The 17474-nt window shown below is 43.0% G+C and overlaps 1 protein-coding gene across 1 annotated transcript in view; it reads right to left on the bottom strand.

Annotated features, from left to right (window-relative positions):
- The window catches only part of xrn2 (5'-3' exoribonuclease 2), a gene marked incomplete in the record, with an annotated part of 147199 nt that overhangs the window by 85029 nt on the left and 44696 nt on the right, over positions 1 to 17474 (bottom strand). Inside the window, 4 exon segments of the mRNA XM_037686039.1 lie at positions 1011 to 1055; positions 1141 to 1248; positions 1319 to 1376; positions 9169 to 9302. Of these exon segments, the coding sequence (XP_037541967.1) occupies positions 1011 to 1055; positions 1141 to 1248; positions 1319 to 1376; positions 9169 to 9302 (345 nt within the window).

Genomic DNA, 17474 nt, shown 5'->3' with positions numbered 1-17474 from the left:
GCTCAGTGCCCTCCTTGGATAACGGTAGAAGAAACACTGCAGTGTTAAAATGTCCTTGTTGATATTAAAGGAATCAGTTTCTTCAGCTGGTGGAGATGTGTCTGTGCTTTTTAAAAAAGCTGGATGGATGTCAATTTATGTCCCAAAGTATCTAAAAGAATACCTGTTCTACCTGCTGGCTCAGGATGCTGAGTGGCTGAAAGATAAATGATCTGGTGTCTTTAACTCTGTCCCCACAGCACAACTCTTTGGTCTCTGTGACATTCAGTTCCAGGAAATTGTCACAAAAAACACGGTACTGGGGAAGAGCATCAGAGCCATTTGTGAGAGCTACCAGGGCCATATCGTCTGCATATTTGGTTCTTGCCCTTTTTAACAGCAGTTTGTTATCTGGAGTAGTCCCTGCTAATTTTAGACACGCTGTGGTGCAGCCCCTGATAAAGAAACCTGGACTCGATCCCACTGTGTTGGGGAATTTTAGGCCCATCTCCAAGCTGCCCTACTGTCAAAAATCTTGGAAAAAAATTGCTTATGCACAGTTAAATCTCTAATTATCGCCAAAATTTTCATTTTTATTGAAGCCAGAATGTCCGACTTCAGGGCCAACCTTCAGGGGTGACCCATCAGACTCTCTGGTGTCTGGTGAGGGCGGAGCTGAATCCCTGGTTCTAGAAGCACTGTGACTCGATGCAGTGTCAGGCCCAGCAGTCGCAGAACCCGTAGTCTTAAATTTCTTTACTTTTGATGTCATTTTGCAGCTCTGCTGAGTCAGTTATACGACACCGTCGATTCCTGGAGCATCCAACACAGAGGCAGCGAGAATATCCTCCCGGAAGGCAGCTTTGAGTTAGTAATGGTGGGAGCCCAGCTAAACGCAACCTAACATGCAGCCGCCATCTTGTCCCTAAACTGGAACACTTTTCAAAAGAAAAATCCCACTATCATATCACCTTAAAACCAGAACTGAAGTCCAGTAAACTGTTTCAGATTCAGTCCTCTGCTGGACTCACCTTCATCCTCTTTCGTTTTTCTTTGTTTCTCCTCTTAAAGTTTTCCTGCAAGATGAAACATGGCACTTTAAACAAACCTGAGTTTATAAAGCTCAAACTGAACGACAAGAGGAAGACAGCAAACTCTTACATCATCCTCTTTGCGTTTCTTGAAAATGTTATCCTCAGCAACGCCCACAGCCTGCATGATCATCTCGACTCGCTCAAGGTTCACGAAGCCGTTCTGCGTCAGGTAGCCCTGCAGACAAACACCTCACATGTAAGGAGAAGGTCTTTCCTGGATCAAACAGAGAACTGAAGATACTCACTCCAGTTTTATGAACAACATCTTTGTAGATGCCGACCAGTCGATCTATAGCTCCCTCTCTGGAACAAAAAACAACCATGAGCCGTAAAAAAATTCCAGTATATTCACAGAAAAATTAACTTGAATAGAAATCAGCTGAAACCTCATCAGGACCCTAAAGCGAGCAGTGATTTAAAATGCTAATTGTAAAAGGTTCTGATTAAAATGTCAGCGTTCATTGAGAGGATCAGAGACAAGCTCCAAGGATTATCTGATTAACTACAACATAATCTTCAAATATGCCTCTAACTGCTTCATCTTTACAGGACGTGAAATGCCAAAAACCTTTAGACTTCTGTCTCAAATACAGTGGGGCAAAAAAGTATTTAGTCAGCCACTGATTATGCAAGTTCTCCTGCTGAGAAATATGAGAGGTCTGTATTTTTCATCACAGGTGCACTTCAACTATGAGAGACAAAATTAAGAAAAAAATCCAGGAAATCACATTGTAAGATTTTTAAAGAATTTATTTGTAAATTATGGTGGAAAATAAGTATTTGTTCAATAACAAACATGCAAGATTTCTGGCTCTCACGGACCTGTAACAACTTTGTTAAAAAGCTCTTCTGTCCTCCACGTATTACCTGTATTAATGGACCAATTTGACCTCGTTATTTGTATAAAATACACCTGTCCACAGTCTCAAACAGTCAGACTACAAACTCAACCATGGCCAAGACCAAAGAGCTGTCGAAGGACACCAGGAAGAAAACTGCAGACCTGTACCAGGCTGGGAAGAGTGAATCTACAATAGGCAGCAGGTTGCTGTGAATAAATCAAGTGTGGGAGCAATTGTATGAAAATGGAAGACATACAAGACCATTGATAATCTCCCTCGATCTGGGGCCACACGCAAGATCTCATCCCGTGGGGTCAAAATGATCATGAGGACGGTGTGCAAAAATCTCAGAACTACACGGAGGGACCTGATGAATGACCTGCAGAGAGCTGGGACCAAAGTAACAAAGGCTATACACTACACAGAGAGGGACTCAAATCCTGCAGTGCTAGGCATGTCCCCCTGCATGTCCAGGCCCATCTGAAGTTTGCCAGAGAGCATATGGATGATCCAGAAAAGGATTGGGAGAATATCATGAGGTCAGATGAAACCAAAATAGAACTTTTTGGTAAAAAAATCAACTCGCCATGCTTGGAGGAAGAAGAATGCCGAGTGTCATCCCAAGAACACCATCCCTACTGTGAAGCATAGGGGTGGAAACATCATGCTTTGGGGCTGTTTTTGTGCAAAGGGGGCAGGACGACTGATCAGTGTTAAAGGAAGAATGAACAAGGCCATGTATCATGAGATTTTAAGCCCAAACCTCCTTCCATCAGTGACAGCAATGAAGATAGAACATGGATGGGTCTTCCAGCATGGCATTGATCCCAAACACACAGCTCAGGCAACGAAAGAGTGGCTCCATAAAAAGCATTTCAAGGTCCTGGAGTGGCCCAGCCAGTCTCCAGACCTCAACCTCATAGAAAATTTGTGGAAGGAGTTGAAAGTCCGTGTTGCCCAGCGACAGCCCCAAAAGATCACTGCTCTAGAGGAGATCTGCAAGAAGGAATGGGCCAAAATAGCAGCTACAGTGTGTGCAAACCTGGTGAAAACTTACAGGAAATATTTGACTTGTCATTGCCAACAAAGGTTATGTTACAAAGTACTGAGTCTAACTTTTGTTATTGACCAAATACTTATTTTCCACCATAATTTACAAATAAATTATTTAAAAATCCTACAATGTGATTTCCTGGATTTTTTTTCTTAACTTGGTCTCAGTTGAAGTATACCCATGATGAAACTTACAGAACTCTCTCATCTTTCTCAGTAGGAGAACTTGCACAATCAGTGGCTGACTAAATACTTTTCCCCCACTGTATTTATGTTGGACAGAAAACCAACTTCCACTGTTTTAAAGTAGCTGTTGATAAATTAGCTGCTTCGTCTGATTTCTAACTCTCTTTTTTTTTTTCTCTTTTGGCTGCTCCCTGCGTTAGGGGTCGCCACAGCGAACTAAGTCGCACGAAGACTTGGCAGGTATTTTTACGCCGGATGCCCTTCCTGACGCAACCACAGCCTCTGTGTGGAGCAGAGAGCTGCTATCTAGGACACCCGGAGGAGTAGATGGTGGGGGTTAAGGGCCTTGCTCAAGGGCCCAGAGTGGGGGCAGGTGTGGGTGCTATACCTACCCCACCCACATTTTTAGAATCTGTTGGACTCCTGGCAGGGACCAATGCAGACATGTTCCTGTTTTTAGTTTTCCACATTCGCCTTAGAATCTAGCTGTTTTTTTGTTACCTTTTTCCTTTTAGCCATCCTATTTGTAAAAAATAAAAATAAAAAAAATAAAAAAATAAAAAACCTGTAGTATGACTTTTTATAATTGTTTATGGTTGTTGCTGTTGTCCATTGTTGTCATCTTTCTTTGTTGAAATCAGGTCTCTCTTGTAAATGAGTCCTCGAGGCTCAATGGGATTTACCTGTATAAATAAAAGTTGATTGATTTTTGATGTTGTCGGTACCGGGGCTTGAACCGGCGATCTTCCGATCACAGGTCTACCATCTCTAACCTCTGCGCCACCACTCCCCGATTTCAAACTCATTTAAATTTAAAAATTGCCTTCAATCCGAACAGTTAGACTGTATTTATATAAAAATAACTGAAGGTGACCACAGCTGTTTTGCTAGCAATAAAATAAGCATTAAAGCTCCTAATTATAATTCACCTGGGGACTAACAGATACCAACACATGTCCAAGTACATTCACAGCTACTTCCGGTAGCTATGATAAAATATAATAGTAGAATACCAACCGCTGATAAAATGAACACAAAGATTTAAAAAAAATCTAAATGAAGAATAATTTCTTTTTTTTTTTTCATTGGATATAGAGGCTGTTATGTGCTTTGGGGCACATTATTATTATTTTTGCCATTTTCTAGAGTGTTTTTGTTTATAAATTTTAGTTAAATGCTTTTTTGTCCCTTGAATATATTTTGGGGGTTTGGTTAATTATATATCTTTTGTAATTAATATTTGGTTGTTTTGAGCTGTGGCGTTTTCCGCCTGCCTATAAATAGGATGGTATTCGGGAGCTCACGCTCTCCTTTATCTCTCGCTCATTCCGACACCAGGATGCATCACGATGGTGTAGGCCGCAGCCGCTGGCCTCAGCTTGACATACGGTAGTTTTTGTCAGCCTTAGTTTTTTTTGTTGTGGTTTTGGCCTGCTAGGACCAGTTGTTCTGTTTTCACTTCTTTCTTTTGATCTAGGCTCTTTGGGGATTTTTTTCCTAGTTTTAGTCCGGTAGTAGAAGTGACTTCAATTGCCCTGTATAGGTTTGGCCCCCTGCTGTACCTTTGTGTTCTGTATGACCAGCTCACCAGGTCCATCTTTCTGTTAATACTTTGGAGTTTTTGGTTGGACACGGGAAGTGAAGGTTGCTAATCTTCTCTTTTTCCTCACAGAAAGCGGCTGAGTGAACGAAAGTTTCACGGAAAAACATGGAGAGAATAAGAACTTAAATAAATTGAATGTTTGAACCCTCATGTCTCACTAAAATCTCACTACTATTCAGTATCTTTCAACACCAGATGATCTGTGTTTTGATCCTGTATGCTCCACACTGGTTTGTCGTCATTATCTGCATCGTTTATTGTCTATATTCTGATTTACCTCATTTTGTATTTTGCTTTGTTGTTCTGTCTGTACAGCACTTTGGTTGGCCTTGTAGCCATTTTAAGTGCTTTATAAATAAAGCGGTATGGTATGGTATGTCTGTGTCCTCCTTAAATATGTTGTGCCCTTTAGGACGTAACCAAGGCCAGTCAGTGATGGAAACAAATCTAAACAAAAGGCAAAAAAGGCTTAGATTCAAAGAACCAAAAGTAGAAATTAATATATCTGAACCACAATGAATCACAAAATACTAACTCTGAGAATGAGCGTTAGTGTCTGTAAAAAGTTCCATTATATACTCCATCTAAAAGGAGTTGCAATAATTATAATAATGAGAAAAAGACTTTGATGGTTCTATCAGTTTTTCATTCACTTCTATGCCCAGATCTGTGGAAAATGAAATCCATCAAAACGAATCTCAATCAGGAATAATGAACTTTAAACTCTGGTAGCATTACCATGGTACCACAGAGAGGAAATTCACACAAAAAATGTGGAAAAATGCTCCCATAAAAATCAATGTGACTAACTTTGTGCTATTCAAACTTCAACATTTTTACAAACAAAATAGTCTTATTTCCACAAACTTCTCCAGTCTTTCAATTCAGTTTTCAGTCTTTCTGTCTTCTTCCTCCCAGTGTCTCTAAGCTGCAGGACTGATCTGTTCTAGAATTGCACCGCTCAGGGTGGCTGCATGTTGGAGTAGCTCCGTTACATTCATTATACCATACCACACCATACCACTTTATTTATAAAGCACTTAAAACAGCAACAAGGCCAACCAAAGTGCTGTACAGACAGAACAACAGGTAACACACAAAGCAATATAGAAAATGAGGTCAATCAGAATATAGACAAAAAACGATGCAGATAATGACGACAAACCAGTGTGGAGCATACAGGATCAAAACACAGATCATCTGGTGTTGAAAGCTACTGAATAGTAGTGAGTTTTTAAACGGGACTTGAAAACCGAGAGGGAGGGGCCCTGTCTGATAAGCAGAGGTAACTTGTTCCAAAGTCTTGGTCCTGCTACAAAGAAGGCCCTGTCACCTCTGCGCTTAAGACGAGTTCCTGGAACTGTGAGGAGCAACTGGTCCGCTGACCTCAGGGAACGTGGTGGGACATACGGTTGTAGCAGATCAGAGAGATGGGGGGGCGACACTGTTCAGTGATTTGTAGACATACATTATTTTGAACTGGATTCGAAGGTGAACCGGTAACCAGTGCAGTGAGGCCAAAACTGGTGTAATGTGCTCTCTTTTGCCTGTACTGGGTAAAAATGGGGCTGCTGCATTCTGGACCAGTTGTAGTCGTGCAATGGAGGTCTGACTGATACCAAACAGGAGTGAATTGCAGTAATCAAGCCTAGATGTAATGAATGCATGTATTACTGTCTCCAGGTTATTTTTGGACAATATGGGCTTCAGTTTAGACAGCCGCCTCAGTTGGAAGAAACATGATTTAACATTCATGTTTACATGATTGTTAAGTTTCAGGGAAGGGTCCATTATCACGCCCAGATTAGTGACTCTTTGATTTTCTGACAGGGTTAGAGCGGAGAGGTCGATGCAGTGGTTTGTGATCGTGTCGTTGGGAGGGAACAACATGACTTCAGACTTCTTTTCATTGAAACTCAAGAAGTTTAAAGCCATCCAGTCCCTGATGTCTGCCAGGCAGTTGAGCAGAGGTTGAATAGAGCATGTACCATTGTGTCTTAGGGGGAAGTAAATTTGACAGTCATCGGCATAGAAGTGGAAGGGCATGTTGTGTTTCCGGAAAATAGCACCAAGCGGCAGCAGGTATAAAGAGAATAGGAGGGGACCCAGGATGGACCCCTGCGGAACCCCCCATTTAAGCTCTGCCACTGCGGAACTAAAATCCTTGATGGAGACACAAAAAGATCCGTCAGTGAGGTAAGATCTGAACCAATTGAGGGCTGATCCTGTGACGCCCACCCACTGCTCCAACCTAGCAATGAGGATCTCATGGTCGATGGTGTCAAAGGCGGCTGTGAGATCCAACAGGACAAGCAGCACAGAATCACCAGTATCTGTGGATCTGAAGATGTTGTTAAAGACCTTCAGCAGGGCAGTTTCAGTGCTGTGCAGAGGTTTAAAGCCAGACTGGAAAAGCTCTAAGATGGCGTGATCCTCCAGGAAGCACTTCAACTGGGACTCGACCATTTTCTCCAGTACTTTAGAAACAAATGGGAGTTTGGAGACAGGCCGGTAGTTGGACACGAGTGAGGGGTCAAGGTTTGGTTTTTTCAGGAGAGGCTGGACAGCAGCATGTTTAAAGAATTTTGGCACCACGCCAGTGGATAAACTACTGTTTACTATAGCAAGAATGGGCGGACCTAGAGTTGGAAACACCTCCTTTAGTAGTCGAGGGGGGACCACATCAAAGGGGGAGCCAGAAGGTTTCAAGCTGCACATGACCTGCTCTAGAGAAGATAGTGATGGGTTCAAAATGGTCAAAATGAGCTACAGATTGAGGTGGGATGGATGTGTCATGAGTTGGAGGGGAAATGAGAGCCCTGGTGGTCGCAATTTTTTCCAAAAAGAATAGTAAGAAGTTGTCGCACAGCTCAGTCGAGGCTTCCAGAGGTGATGGTTCAGTGAGGTGGAGAACAGAGTTTAAGGTGGAGAAGAGGACACATGGGTTGTGAGAGTTTGAGGTAATTATATCAGAGAAGAATTTTGATTTAGCAGCTATTATGAGTTATCGTTTTTGAAAACTTGAATTCTTCTGGATGTAAATTGCTTTTTTCGGACGATTACTTCCTCTGGTATCTGATACTGTGCAGCTGGAAGGATTTTTACTGAAATCTTTTGACTTTTGGGCATTTGTTATGATGTGTAACCATGGCAACAACATGTTTAACAACCAGGAGCAGCTGATTAACATCTCAAAAGTTCAAATACCTCAACTACAGCCCCAAATCCCAAATGAGTTGAAAAGGAGGTGCCATGGATGAATTCCTGTCATCTGGCGACAGTGCCTGATCACCGAGATCCTGGAGCTGGTGGGAAACTCGGCTCGTGACAATGGAAGGACTGCGATCATCGCCAGGCACCTTCAGTCTGCCAATCCGGACAGATCCAGATATTGGTGCAGTCACCAATATCCCTATGCCAGCTGTAGTCACTGATGTCCCTATGTGCCACACCCTCTGCCGGCATCTGAGCAGTCCTGCTGCCCAGGAGGACCAAGAGGCCTGCCGGATCTGACAGCAAGCTGGATCCGGGTAGACAGATAGGTATCTGTGGCCAGATTCTTCAGATTCACTTCAGGAGATCCTTCCTGCCCACAGCTATTAGCATCTATAACAACTTTTGAATGAAACCAGGATGATGAGCTACGACAACACTTAATTTCCCTTTGGAATAAATAAAGTATTTTTGAATTTAATTGAAATTAATTGATGGTTTCTTCTCAGAGATCACACACCCAAACTCCCACTGACTTCCATCATATCAGAGCTCAAAGTTGTCTCTTTTATCTTGTCATATCTCCTCTATCAAATCATGCAGAACAATCAAACAGAATTTATGGTACCATCAAAATCTTGTGCTGCTCACTGGTCCAAAAAGTTCTTTGATCTGATTTCTAGTTTTCACACAGAGGCTGTTTGTCTGAGGCTTACATTTTACTCAGTGTTTCTGCCTAAAGTGCTGCCCCTTTCCCTCAATCACCATGGTAACCAGTGACTTATCAGGTTCTGGGTCTTCTAGATTACCCAGCATGCTCTTATTCCTTCTCTGTCTTCATCATGGCCACTCACAAAAATCCTTCATGTCCTCTCTACTCATACCTTTGATGTTCAGGAAAATTAAGTCAAAGGGTTAGCAGGAAACGGGAAGAAAACTGAACCCGGAGTTTCAAAATGAAGCTCTGAGATACTTTTCAAAATAAACGTCTGTCTCTGTCTAAACTTGCATTTCTGGTGGGCTTCAGAGAAGAATGTTGGAAGTTCAGGCAGAAGCTGTGTTGGAAACATTCAACATTTTTGCAGTTTTATTTTCTTCTATAATTTAAAGCTCCTTCATCGATAAAGTTTTTAATCTGTGACACAGTTTTAGGGTCCATCTGCAGATCACCTGGTCAAATAATCAGTTAGCAACTCACCTGATCTCTAAGGATGGAAGATGAGGCAGGAAGTCATTTCCTACAAAGAAACACATGAAGACCCAGTCGTCCACACTCCTCTCAAAGTCGAAGGTAAAGGGTAGGCTGGCCATGGTCAGCTCTCTGGCCAAGTACTGAAAACATAAGAGAGACCACAATCAACTAGACAAGCAAACAATTAGAAACTAGCAAACCAAACAACCAGCCATTCAGTCAGCAAACACATTAATCATTCAACCAAAAAGAAAACCAAACTAATAATCATCCATCCAATCAAAGATTTTTGGAGGTCTGAGATAAGAAATAGTTGCGTTTTGCTGCTTTGACAGCAGTTGTGCATTTATTCCTCATCTGTTGAAAACTCAACCAATCAGTGTCTGAGTCATATTTTCTCGCTGTGGCCCAAAGATGATCTCTCCTGTGCAGGAGGTCAGCTAGCTCTGGAGTAAACCAGGGGCTGTCTCATCCCTTTATTCTGAACTGACGAAAAGGAGCATGTTTGTTCACAAAATAAATGAAACTATTATGAAAATAGTTCCAAGCAGAGTTCACGTCGTCAATTAATAGAATACGATGCCAGTCAAAGTGAGACAGATCCCAGAGGAATGACTGTTCACAAAAATGTTTCAGATCCCTTTTTTGAATTAATCTGGCTTAGAAGGTGGAAGTTTAATATCTCTCAAAGCAGCTGTCACACAATGATCACTCAAAATATCAGCGAATACACCTGTACCAAGGAATTTGTGAGGCATATTAGTTAGAAACAGGTCTAAGATGGAAGATTTTTCAGGACGGTTTTTGTTTAATCTAGTGCAAGAGTCGATCAATTGGGTAAGATTGAGAGACAGGCAACATTCCTTGAATTTATCACAGAGGGGGGTCGACTTACACCAATCAATGTTGAGGTCTCCAGCCAAAAGGATCTATTTGAATTTTAAATTACCAAGAAATTCCATCAGGGCAGACAGAGCCTCAGGTGTTGCTGAAGGTGGGCAGTAACAGCAGACTACAGATAATATATGGCCACCATTCAAGGTGATGTCTACAGCTAAGGCTTTAAACTGGTTTGGAATTGTTTTAGAAGACACAAGACTAGCAACCAAAGAATCTCTGATGTAAACAGTGACACCCCTCCCCCCCTTTTTGACAATCACAGCGGTAATGTTAAATCCATTGATTGCCAGGTCATTATTGAGTACAGATTTGTTGAGCCAGGTTTCAGAGATCAAGATTACATCTGCCCCAGAAGAACTGACCAGAATTTTCAAAGCATCCAGTTTTTTCAGAAGGCTACGAGTGTTTACATGCAGAAAATGAAGTCCTGAGGCGTTTTTAAAGTCATTTGTTGTGCTGTAATTAGTGGGGGGTCCAGGGTTGGGCTGAATCCCTGAGAGCAGTAACAACATTATTATCAGACATTTCCTTGAGTTTTTTGTGACTGATGTGTAATTACAGGAGTTAACAGTGTGACAATTAGCCCCCATAATCGAACCATCTGAAACATTAATGAAGACGCGATCATTCAGAACCAAAAACAGTGAAAGTTGCAGTGATGGGCAGATCCAGGTGTATTAACAAGATTCAGTGGCTCCAGATAATCTGAGAACTGAAAATAGTGACAATAATATGAATGATGCAGAAAAGTCTCAGACCATAAAATGTCACAGTTCAAATGGGCAAACAAACCCGACGAGGCGGCCCAACTGCAGTTTGAGTTGGGCTGAGGGGGGCTCCGGCCCCCCAGTGAAGATGGATGGATGCTCCCATGGGAAACAGAAGCTGGGTCCAGAATAAACAGGCCGAAACAGAAACAGATAATTTGCAGCAAATAGCAGAGCGAGCTGCCAGAAAATCCTCCTGAAGTGAAAGGCATGATCCTAGCTCGTTTCAGGTCAACAGGGGCCAACAGCGTGATCCGTAATAAAAATAATTATTATCCAGGTGAGTTTGGATGGAGGCCTGAGCAACTCCGATACAAACTCCGTACTTCTCTCGAGCACCACGCAGCCCTGCTCCTTCACGCTGCTCCTCCACGCTGCTCCTCCGCTTCTCTGCACGTCACCTCCGCACCCGACAGCACAAGAGGCACCCCCGGTGAAAAACGAGACTGACCGGAGAGGCTGAAGTCGACACTGGTCCGGTCCGGTTCTGCTCCAGTCCGGCTCCGGCGCTCCACAGCACGAGAGACAAAGAGGCTGAAGATGTCCCTGGCCCGGTTCTGCTCCGGTCCGGCGGCCCGGTCCGGCGGCCCGGTCTGGCGGCGCTTCAAAGCATCGGAGCGACTCCTCCAGGTGAACACAGCGATTCCACGGAGGTGGACAGTCCTTCGATAAAAGTAACGGGCTGCTCACTGAAGCTGAGACTGGCCCTGTTGAAGACGAAGTCCCCCACAGCCACCTCGGTTCGGTTCTGATCCAGTTCGAGGGTCACAGGTACACTTCCACCACACCTATGGAGACACCACGAGGGCCAGTCCAGCAGAAAATCAGCGAAATACCACCCGGTGATTTTTGTCGGAACCAAGTAGAACCACAAAGGTCCAGATGAGAGATCGTTGAGGTCCAGAGAGAGAGAGAAAAGACACCAGACCTTCGTGCGACGACTCCCCAGCTCGAGGGGTCACCTGGCCGGCAGGGTGCGCTCAGAGTGACCGGTGGGGTGGGAGCAGCCGGTCCTGGACCAAAATATATTTTCGGACGGTCCCGTCCGGCTCTCTGAGTCACTGAACACCGAATTCGGTTGAAAGGGGGACCAACTTTAGTCTGGTTAAAAAAAAAAAGGGTCAGTTTGATGATAAAAGACTGCAGAGAAGCCGGAGGGAGCTGCCATCTATCAGCTCGCCGGAAGTGAAGTGAAGTGAAGTCAAATCCTGCCTTTACACCTAAAAGCATAAATATCCTGATGCATGCTCAATAATCAATGTAGAAAAATCTAAAAAAGTTAAATCAGGTCCTCTGGACATCCAAAAACAAAACAAAGCAAAACAAGAACAAAAAAAAAAAAATGTAGAAACGTTTCGTCTTTCATCCGAAAGACATTCTCAGTCTGAGGTGCTGCATTCAGCTCAGTCTTATAAATAGCACCTTCTCAGAGTTGATCAACCAGTTTGCTGCTGACAACCAAAACCAGCTGCTCACATGATCAAGAAGGACCATAAGCCTAACGATGGACAGTAAATGAGTCCAATAAATCTAAAAAGTTTTTAACCAAGGGCTTCTCCTGATAACAAACATGAATATTTAAGTCCCAAATTATCAATACATGATCATATTTTGATGTGATTTCAGCCAAGAACTTAGAAAATTTATTTATGAAATCATTGGATCGAGGGTGACGGTAAACAAGTGCGCACAGAGTCGAAGGCGAATGGCCGAGTTCAAAGACGCTCAGCTCAAAACTGGAGCAGGAAACCGGGATGGGCAGTTGTTTACAGCCTGATTTGATTTGAACATTGTTAATAATCCACCACCATGCCAGCCTGATGGCCGCGGGGCGTTAAAATACAGAAAGTCCAGGGGTAATAATTCCGTCAAGGCGCTGGACTCACCAGGAGACATTCAAGTCTCTGTGATGTAGAGAAAGTCCAAATCGTGCTCTTGAAAGTAGTCCCTGAGGATAAAAGTTTTGTTGATAACGGATGTTGCATTGACCAAACACATCCTGATACAGCCCAAAGTGGACCCAGTAGCGGTGGAGGGAGCACGCGCCAGCGGCCAAAGATTTTGAACATAAGCACCTCCAGGTTGGGTCGTGTGCCATGCCAGTAGACAACTCCTGTTGTTTACATGTCAGGGCGCATGGGTAGCTGGCCAACAGCAGGCAAGGATCAGATCCACATCCAGAAAGAGCCCCAGCATCCTTGACAGAATAATCCACACGGTGCCTCATTTTCACCAAAACTCCAGCGTGCTTTCCCTGACGTCTGCGGCGTCTCCTCCGGGGAGATGGGCCAGGATCACTAAGCAGGAAGGCTGGTATCCCAGACAGGACCGGAGGGAGAGTCCCGACCACTGTGAAGAAGCTCCGCAGGCAATTTTACAAATGTACGGAGCTCCAAAAGTGCCCGACTATCATATATGCGTCGACAAACTGCAAAACACACTATAAAACAAATAAAAACAAAATCAAAGCAGAGAGCAATGTACGGCAAGCCCTACAAACCGGCACCATCTTGCTTCCTCCTCCTATATACAGTGCCTTGCGAAAGTATTCGGCCCCCTTGAACTTTTCAACCTTTTGCCACATTTCAGGCTTCAAACATAAAGATATAACATTTGAATTTTTTGTGAAGAATCAACAACAAGTGGGACACAATCGTGAAGTGGAATGAAATTTATTGGATGTGTCAAACTTTAACAAATAAAAACTGAAAAGTGGGGCGTGCAGTATTATTGGAGCAAACTCAGTCCAGAAGTTCAGTAAGGATCTATGGATGATCCAATGTTGTCCCAAATGACTGATGATGATAAATAGAATCCACCTGTGTGTAATCAAGTCTCCGTATAAATGCACCTGCTATGTGATAGTCTCAGGGTTCTGGTCAAAGTGCAGAGAGCATCATGAAGACCAAGGAACACACTAGGCAGGTCCGAGATACTGTTGTGGAGAAGTTTAAAGCTGGATTTGGATACAAAAAGATTTCCCAAGCTTTAAACATCCCAAGGAGCACTGTGCAAGCAATCATCTTGAAATGGAAGGAGTATGAGACCACTGCAAATCTACCAAGACCCGGCCGTCCCTCTAAACTTTCATCTGGAACAAGGAGAAGACTGATCAGAGATGCAGCCAAGAGGCCCATGATCACTCTGGATGAACTGCAGAGATCTACAGCTGAGGTGGGAGAGTCTGTCCATAGGACAACAATCAGTCGTACACTGCACAAATCTGGCCTTTATGGAAGAGTGGCAAGAAGAAAGCCATTTCTCAAAGATATCCATAAAAAGTGTTGTTTAAAGTTTGTCACAAGCACCTGGGAGACACCAAACATGTGGAAGAAGGTGCTCTGGTCACATGAAACCAAAATCCAACTGTTTGGACACAATGCAAAACGATATGTTTGGAGTAAAAGCAACACAGCTCATCACCCTGAACACACCATCCCCACTGTCAAACATGGTGGTGGCAGCATGAGTTGAGAGTTTAATTAAAGGTTGTTTTTCTGACTATTTAATCTTGTTATATTGTGATATAAAGTGCTTTTTGTTTTTTGCATGTTGTTGTGAGTTACCCAGAGGCCTGAGGAGGAGGCCCGGCCCGCCTCCTCCTGCACGCTATCTGGAGGTTCTCTCACCCTAGCTTCTCACGCTCCCTCGTTATCTAGATTTTTTTTTTAAGCTTCTCACGTTCTCATGACATCTCAAGGGTTTTTCACAGACTCTAAAATCCAGGTGGGCATGTTGTCTTTACGGGGAGATATTCCCATGTGATGTAGAGAGTATAAAAGTGTAACACTCAGGAAAAGAGTTGAAGTCTGCTGTGGATTCTGGATCCGATGCCCAGCTTAATTGATGTTACCTTTCTACTCGGACTGAAAACGGCTTCCTCGGTCTGGTGTCACGGTGAGGGGTCTTTACATCAATGCTTGATTTGTACTGAATGTACGTTGCTTTGCTGTATCTGTGGCGGTTTAATAAATGACACTTCTTATTCTAGCAGAATACAGCCTGAGAGTTTTTATTCATTGCTCCGACCTTTCCCTGAACCTGTATCTATCTTGTTAAAGATAATTTCATAGAACACAGCATCATGGTTTGGGCCTGCTTTTTGTCAGCAGGGACAGGGAAGATGGTCAGAATTGATGGGAAGATGGATGGAGCCAAATACAGGACCATTCTGGAAGAAAACCTGTTTGAGTCTGCAAGAGACCTGAGACTGGGACGGAGATTTATCTTCCAACAAGACAATGATCCAAAACATAAAGACACATCTACAATGGAATGGTTCACAAATAAACATATCCAGGTGTTGGAATGGCCAAGTCAAAGTCCAGACCTGAATCCAATCCAGAATCTGTGGAAAGAGCCGAAGACTGCTCTTCACAAACGCTCTCCATCCAACCTCACTAAGCTCCAGCTGTTCTGCAGGAAGAATGGGCAGAACTTCAGTGTCTCCATGTTCAAACCTGATGGAGACAAACCCCAAGAGGCTTGCAGCTGGAACTGCAGCAAGAGGCGGAGCTACAGAGTATTAACGCAAGGGGCCCAATAATATCGCACGCCCAACTTTTCAGTTTTTTTATTTGTTAAAAAAGTTTGACACATCCAATAAATTTCATTCCACTTCAAGATTGTGTCCCACTTGTTGTTGATTCTTCACAAGAAATTAAAATTTTATATCTTTATGTTTGAAGCCTGAAATGTGGCAAAAGGTTGAAAAGTTCAAGGGGACGAATACTTTCGCAAGGCACTGTGTGTGTATATATATATATATATATATATATATATATATATATATATATATATAGTTTAGTTAGTTTAATTTGATAATTTTAATAATTTATATTCTTTTTATTTAACAGAAACTTTAAAATAAATTCTCACCCTGTACTGAAACCTGTTTCAAGGTCTTACCACCACCGTAGACGTTAATTTGAACCCGCCCACAAGAATCAGTACTGAAAGTATAATGGAAACACAATGTATACCGTACCGAGCCGAACCATGCTGTACCGGTATTAAAGGTATTAGTTGAAAAGGGGCATTAGCTCGCTGTGGCAACCCCTGAAGAAAGGAGCAGCCGAAAGAAGAACAATAAATAAATAAACCCAACAATGTTCAGTCAGGTCATCTGGACGTTTTTTTTGTTTGTTTGTTTGTTTTGTGCTGAGACGTCTTGCCCTCCATCCGGAAGGCTTCATCAGTTTGAGAAAACATCAAACAAAACTGATTCTCCTTCAACAGCTTACTCCAAAGTGAAAAAAAAAAAACCTGTTCTGTTGGTGCTAAGATGGCCTCTGGGGCACACCCCCTCCTCCGGTGCTTGCCCTGTCCCTCGTTGACAGTCAAGTCAAACTGGTTCAAAACACCAAAGTCCATGCTCAGTAATCCAGGTATAAAATCCAACAATGTTCAGTCAGGTCATATGGACCTGACTGACAAAATAAAATAAAGTGACACACATCTTTAATATAATTTTGGGCATACAAACAATCTTTTAGTGTTAAAGTTTAATTCAAGAACTAAAGGAGCAGAAACAACAACAAATCAAACTAAGACAGACACTTAAAACAGGCAGTGCATGCTCCCGCGGCGACACAACGGCTCACATGACTTTTCCACGTCGACCTCTTAGGATTTTACATCTTGCAAAATCCTTCACCAGTATGATGGCCCACAGGTTGCAGCCGTGCTCTTAGGGTGCATTCACACCAGCCCTGTTAAGTCCACTTTAATCGAACTCTAGCTCGTTAGCCTAGAAAGTCCGGTTCGTTTGGGGAGGTGTGAACGCGCCATCAAACTCTGTCACGGAACAAAAAGGCGAACTCTGGCCCGGGCTAAAACCTAGGTCTCGGTCCGGTAGAAGAAAACTCCAGCGCGGTTCCAGTACAGTGTGAATGTAAACAGACTGGGCCCCGCTCCTCAAGCAGGAAGTGGAGTACAATGCAGGACAAACACACATTTCTCTGACCTCATATGGAGCCGTCAGCTGCCTTGTGTGAAAAACAATATTCTCCATGGTCTTCTGTCTCATCTTCTGCTCATGCTGAGTCCATTGTTGAAAAATGACAAAATATAACTCCTAAAACTGCTAAAACTTGATGCCACTCCGTTTTTATTTTTATTTCCAGAAGAAGAAGAAGACGTGTCTTCAGAGGTTTTTGTGTTGTTTATTTCAGTAGTTCTTGGTGCAGCGCCCCCACAGGCGAGTGGGGGAACAGGTTGGTTCAACAGGTTGACTCGACTGCACAGTGCAGTGTGAATGCAAACGCACCAGCTCAAATGTAACAAAAGGTCATGAATATTGGTCCCCAACCGAACAGAGTCTACCGGACTATCAGGTGTGAAAACCACCTTAATTCCTCATTTTTCAGCCACTTTAGCTGGAGTTTGCATTTACCCATTTTGGTTCTGCTCATAAAGTTTTCCTGTTTTCCCTTGAACTCGCAATCTTCTGAAAATTGAGCACAAACCAGCCAGAAACTACTAATAATTGTTCCGCTTTTTATTCTAATAAATCACCCTGATGAGCGAGTCCAGCTGAGTGTTTTCCAAAATTAATCTTCATTTTTCGTGGAATCCAATAAAAAATATTTAATGCCTGACATCCAAACTTAATGTTGTTTAATCAATCAATCAATCAATCAATCA

The sequence above is a fragment of the Nematolebias whitei genome, chromosome 12, assembly GCF_014905685.2.
Source record: "Nematolebias whitei isolate Nwh7 chromosome 12, NemWhi1, whole genome shotgun sequence".
NCBI lineage: Eukaryota > Metazoa > Chordata > Actinopteri > Cyprinodontiformes > Rivulidae > Nematolebias > Nematolebias whitei.
Note: the sequence above shows the minus strand (reverse complement) of the source record. Positions and strands in the feature narration are given on the sequence as shown.